We start from the raw sequence: 6,000 nt of genomic DNA on the forward strand, positions 1-6,000 counted from the left end.
CAAGTACACCATGAGCATCTTAAGTGGCTATATGTCTGTTTATGATGCCATCCTATGACAAACCTCTTATTTTGCACACGAACCTTGAATCTGAGTTGCCTCTTCAAGCTATATCACTTTGATAAGGTTTGGCTAGCTTAGGTTGAGTATTCAGTCAAAATATATCATGGTTATAATCTAGTAAAGACAAGAGATAGTCCATGACTCCACTAATTCCTACAAGAAATCAAAACATGTTACGTGGGAGAATTTTCATGGAGTATTAGTCTGGTGGTTTACAGCAGCATGTGGCGTGGCAACACCCCGTGATAAGGAAGTAACAAATAGTGGCGACGGTTAGGAACAATTAAAGAGATGATGAAGTAGTGGTTTACAAGCTTCCGGAAACTTCCCTAGCATAATGGGAGTACCTTTACCATTATCTCCACTATCTCCATCTTTTCATGACTTCCACTACTTAAGAGAAAACAATGTGTGTCCCCTGCAACTATAAATAGACTACGTTGTCTATTCAGAAAACTGAACAAGCTTACCATTCTCAAGCTCTGCTTCTTTCATAGTTCAACAACCTTACACACACACAATTCATCACCATTTTGATTCCTCAACTTTCTCAGCTTTTCCTCCCCTAAAATCAACCCATCTTCTCTCCTTGTAACCGAAGCAGGACGTGAACGATCATTATCTTGATTTAGGTTCACCCTGTATGATTTTGATCCCCGAATCTAAATAAAATACATTATTTTACCTAAGAGTAATTTTTAGGTGCAAACAAATGGCATCCCCTTTATAAATCATGAGATTCCCCAGTTACCTCATACTACGGAATGGCTAATTAAGGCATAGAAATACTCAAGTCGCACAGCTCTCAAAGTTGGCCAAAGAACAACGGTCGTCGCCAATATGCCAAGTTGCCAACGGATAACAATTATCCATAAGGTGGGTGAATCAGATATTCAGACACCTCTTCCTCTCTCCTTTTTTCCGTCTTCCCTCTCAAAATCCATTCTGCCAGACTACCACAGAAAAATATAAAATTGAAAAGAATAAAAATTTGCATCCCCATTAATTCTCTACAGATTTTTCTCTCTCTCTGAATTTCTCTATCTAGATTCTATTGAAAAGAAGGGTTTACTACTTTCCACCATAGGGAGAGGTGTCTATCGATGAAGTATTCAGTTTCAAGTTTTTTCTTACAAAAATCTCTTCTTCATAAACAGTTGATTCTAGCAGATGGAAAGCAAAATTGAATCTCAAAAGGTGAATTTAAAACGAATACCCATTTTCAATGTTTAATTTTATAATCTTTCTCTTTCAATACTAAAGCATCGATTTTTGTTAAATTTAGGGTTTCTGCTCTTGAACTGTTGATTTTTTGCTGAAGCGAAATTTTGTGTGATATCAATTCAATGCTACACAATTAATTGAGACTTTGCTTATTCTATTGAATATTCAAATTGTATTTGTGTATTCAATAATACAATCAAAACATAGGGGTGCATTAGATGTACACTGATATCTTCAAATGAATGACTGCACTCGTGTTTTCATGCACATAGTTATCAATCCCTGTGGTAAGCAAGATGATGAACACAGATGTGAACCGAGGTTTCTGGTATACTAGTTGCATCTAGTATTTGTTTTCTTATATATGAATGTTAACTAAGCTGTGAAAATGCCTAACGGGGTTCACTATTGTTTTCAAGGATTACTATAAGGTATTAGAGGTTGATTACGACGCAACAGATGAGAAAATCAGAATAAATTATCTGAAACTAGCGCTGGTCAGTGATACTACCTTTTGTACTCAACTTTTTTTTTCCTGTTTTCATCAGAAAATTTAATGCTAGTAGGAATGTCAGTGGACTTAACTTCATAGTATTATGCTTCACAGAAGTGGCATCCAGACAAACACAAGGGTAACGACGCAGTTACTGTGAAGTTCCAAGAGATCAATGAAGCTTACAAAGGTACTTTTACTTGAAAGTGTTATCTTGGACCATGTTTGGCTCTTTTCAGTATCATTCTGTAGTTGATAACCACTAGCCGATTGTATTTTAGGTGACATATGTGTTGTTAACCATGTGCATGCGTCAAATTTTTACCAGCCAGATATTAGGCAACCTGCATTTTGGTACAGGGTCAATCTCTTCGTATGAAAGCAATTTCCCTTCTGCATAGAGCTATGGTGGTCCATAATTTGGTTGGTTGTTGAGCATATAAACTACCTATATGACATGTTACACTAGCAAGAAGAATATATAAATCTTGAAATGGTGATGAATATAAATGAAGTAAGAGACAAGTGAGCAATCGTGGTATAAACCAATGCATTGTTATACACGTTTTTGGTAGTCTTGATGTCAGGTCTCTATCTTGAGGTCTGCAACATCACATGTGGTGCTACCATGCTACCTAGAAAGGCCATAATGACAGGTTCAATCATGGATTCTAATATGGAACAGGAAGTTGGCTCTTCATTACTAAATCTCGAAAAGAGGAATTAAGAGAGTTGGATATCATCTACCAAGGTCATACCAAAGTTTATTTTGTTTTCTAGAAAGCTAATTAGCTTCTTTCAGAACAAATGATTCTGAGATTATATTTTGTTGACAAGTCCAGACTTACCTCTGAGTGGCCAGGCAACAGTGAGATTCTAGTATGCAAATCACCATATTGATAGCAAATGCAACTCTCTATTCTTTCTTGTTTGGCAGTGTTAAGTGATCCAGCTAAACGACTTGATTATGATCTGACAGGAAACTATGAGATTGATAAATACAGTTTAAGGGTAAGTAATTTGTATGTTCTTCTTTACGTCACCACTAAGTGAAATTAACACCTACTTAACTCATTTGGAGTTTGTTAGCTGAGACATCTTTTTGATGCATTCTAATTGTGGGAGGTGGAATATCATTCTAATACAGGAATATTTAACAAGATTCAAAGGAATGATACTCACCTGCAATGGGCTTGGTATCGATCATGCTGCCATATGGTAATTTGTTGCGTTCATGATTCTCTCAGTCCTGAGGTCCTAAAGCATGTCTGTGACATATCTTTCAGCAAGAGCTAGACTTACAAATGAATCTCGTGATTTGTGTGTGCAGGACACACCAGCTGATGGATACTAATGAGTTAGTCGATAAATAAGGTTAGAACAATTTCTATCCTTTTGGTTTTCCTGTATTCTTTGAATTCCAATAGTAATGTTTTGTTTCCGCTGATAAACCAGGATTCTATATGAACAAATGAGGCTGATACATGATGACCATTCATTTCAAAGCATTTATTGACGTAGCTCTATCGTGGATTTAAAGCTTGGAATCAGTTTGTAAGATGAAGGAATGGTATGTTATCGCTCAAGTGTCATGATACCAGCACTTGGCTGATTTTGTATTATTGAATAATGTCACCCCATGTATGAGTTAGGTTCAGTTCATATATCCGAAAATACTCAGTGAGCTCATGGAGAATGTGAAATTCGGGTTACAAAATGTACACTATCATTCGAGGGATATGAGTTAGTTATTACTGCCCCTTGCTGTTGTTATGTATACAAATTCATGTATATGGATCTATCTAGTTATTCGAAACTCAAATTGGTCAGAAGTGAGCTTTTTTCAATTTCCAGTCTTTATTGGAAAAGCCAGGCTTCGGTTGATTTGTCTCCTCTGTTTTTTTGATCTCTCAATAGTAACTACCCAGATAGTAAAGCATTTACATGTATGAATGTACGATCCAAGGAGGATGATCATCATCTATAAATGACCATATACATTACTTCGTTAAAAACAAAAGAAATTACAGACCGGAAATGTATCATTATTTGCTTTATGGCCTTGTAAGGCTTATACAAAACAGTTGGTAGACTGACAGAAAGATGCCTTCCCAAGCATCATATTTTTTTGGAAGGGTTTAAAGGTATAAACAACTTCAGTTGTAGTATTTATTACTTCCTATTTGGTGAGAGGTTTTTCTTAAGTGAATCTTAACTGCTTAGCTAAAAACAACTTCATAAGATTTTATGAATCTTATGATTGTTGGCATTTCAAGCTGATCAAAACCAGATTTGGTAACTGCTTCGCAAAAAGAGGAGTAAAACTTCCTAGTTTCCTCCACAATTTTCTTCCTGTAAATAACACAAATTACCATCAATCATAAGACAATTGATGCTATTTACTCCTAGAATCGAGTAATATTTACCATCTCATCCAAAATAGCCAAAGCCATGCTTCTGTCGGGATACAAAAAAAACAATCTTTCCATAAAATTGGCTTGCATTTAGCATCCCATCTATAATCCGTTTATCAGTATAAAAACATCCTGGTAATCAGAAATTAGAGATGGCACGACCATGTGCTCAGACTGTCAGTTGGCTATAAAGCTAAACTGATGAGCTGGGTAGATATAAAATACGAAGCGAAAATGCTTTGCCCGTCAATCATTGGTTATCATGACATTTCTTAAACAATTCACTATTTCTCTTAATTTATGATTTGGATTGGGGACACCCACATGTTGCAAAATTTGGATAAGTTTTAATGCTGATAGGGGTAGGCGAATCTAACCATGGTAAGGCTAATCCCTATGGGCTAGATTGAACTGCTAGATTGGCTAAAAAGTGTTGCCAAATCATGAAAAAAGTGTGGGGAAATTTTTTACACTGCTAGTTGATAGTTCTCTCTCCTAGCAACTGCTCGCAGTTCAACTATCAGCGAGATTGAAATGCTGAACCGTTCAGCGCTCAAAAAGTGGTCTAAACGCTGAACCATTCAGCGCTGGGAGAAAATTTTCTGATCTAACGGCTGAGATTTAAAGCGCTGAACCGTTCCGCACTGAGCGCCGAACGGTTCGGCGTTATATGGTGGTCCCGCTGCTAATCTAGCTGCTAGATTAGCCATCCCATAGAACTTAGGAGGTTGCCCATGCTGACGTGGATGACCAATCTAACAACTAGATATCTAGCCCATATGACTAAGCCTAATATTTCTAATAGATCAATGCGTAAAGAGAACTTTGTTGTTTAGTCCACTAAACCCGATCCGGGTTAATGGCTAGTCCGGCGGGAAAATATATTTACTCGTTAGTCCAATTTTTTTTTGAAAAGAGTAAAATTACTCTACTAACCCTAACATATAACACTATATATGTTACTACATATATTACTACATACTACATATGTTACTAGTAGTATAGTATGTTACTACATACTAGTAGTATGTATTGATACTACATATCAATATGTTATGACTACATATAAATAAATACTGTTATGTTAGATATTGATACCACATATCAATATGTAGTGTCAATGTAGTATCAATATGTTATGTACTGCATATAAATAAATATTGTTATGTTATGTATTGATTGATACTACATATTAATATTGTTATGTTATATTACATATGTTACTACTAGTAAAGTACTAGTTACTACTAGTTACTACATATTGATACTACATATTACTACTAGTTACTACATATTGATACTACATATTACTACTATATATTACTACTAGTAGTATACTAGTATACTAGTTACTACATATTACTACTAGTTACTACATATTGATACTACATATTTACTACTAGTTACTACTAGTAAACTAGTTTACTTTACTAGTATACTAATAAAGTAGTTACCTAATTTACTAGTAACATATTTTTGTTACTACTAGTATAGTACATATTAATATGTAGTATTACCATATTGATATTACTAGTATGTAGTAACATACTACTAGTAACATTTACATGTGTTGATACTAATTAGATCTGGAAGGGTGTTTTAGGCATTTAGAAAACACACTTTATAATCTCCACAAAGTTTTTGGACTAGCGAGTAAATAATCTAGTCCAAAAACATGTTTTTGGATTAGGGAGTAAATGTTTTTCACGGATGGACTAGCCATTAACTGGGTCATGAAAACTGGATTAAACAGTAATTCCTACATGCGTAAACGAATTAATAAATTTGTAAAAAGACATTGCTTAA

At 35.1% G+C, this 6,000-nt stretch overlaps 1 protein-coding gene across 2 annotated transcripts; it reads left to right on the forward strand.

The window, feature by feature from the left end:
- The first annotated feature begins 916 nt into the window (after nucleotides 1-916).
- On the forward strand, nucleotides 917-3,633 carry LOC113297393 (chaperone protein DnaJ-like). 2 transcript variants are annotated; one of them, XM_026545842.1, is made up of 7 exons: nucleotides 917-1,260; nucleotides 1,707-1,784; nucleotides 1,895-1,970; nucleotides 2,760-2,791; nucleotides 2,928-2,998; nucleotides 3,111-3,154; nucleotides 3,236-3,633. In XM_026545842.1, the coding sequence occupies exons 1-6, from the start codon at nucleotides 1,234-1,236 to the stop codon at nucleotides 3,151-3,153; spliced, it is 327 nt and encodes a 108-aa protein (XP_026401627.1). In that variant the 5' UTR covers nucleotides 917-1,233; the 3' UTR covers nucleotide 3,154; nucleotides 3,236-3,633. The 2 variants fall into 2 exon arrangements, with proteins under 2 accessions (XP_026401627.1, XP_026401626.1); XM_026545841.1 differs by having other exon boundaries at nucleotides 932-1,260; nucleotides 2,718-2,791.
- Nucleotides 3,634-6,000: the final 2,367 nt, after the last annotated feature.

Source organism: Papaver somniferum, chromosome 7 (assembly GCF_003573695.1).
Source record: "Papaver somniferum cultivar HN1 chromosome 7, ASM357369v1, whole genome shotgun sequence".
In the NCBI taxonomy this organism is placed as follows: domain Eukaryota; kingdom Viridiplantae; phylum Streptophyta; class Magnoliopsida; order Ranunculales; family Papaveraceae; genus Papaver; species Papaver somniferum.

Bases quoted from the DNA above. Each gene is read 5' to 3' on its own strand.
- LOC113297393 (XM_026545841.1), top strand. From the start codon at position 1,234: ATGGAAAGCAAAATTGAATCTCAAAAG. The intron at 1,971-2,717 runs GTACTTTTACTT...CTTGTTTGGCAG, and splicing joins GATCAATGAAGCTTACAAAG to TGTTAAGTGATCCAGCTAAA. The intron at 2,792-2,927 runs GTAAGTAATTTG...ATTCTAATACAG, and splicing joins TTGATAAATACAGTTTAAGG to GAATATTTAACAAGATTCAA.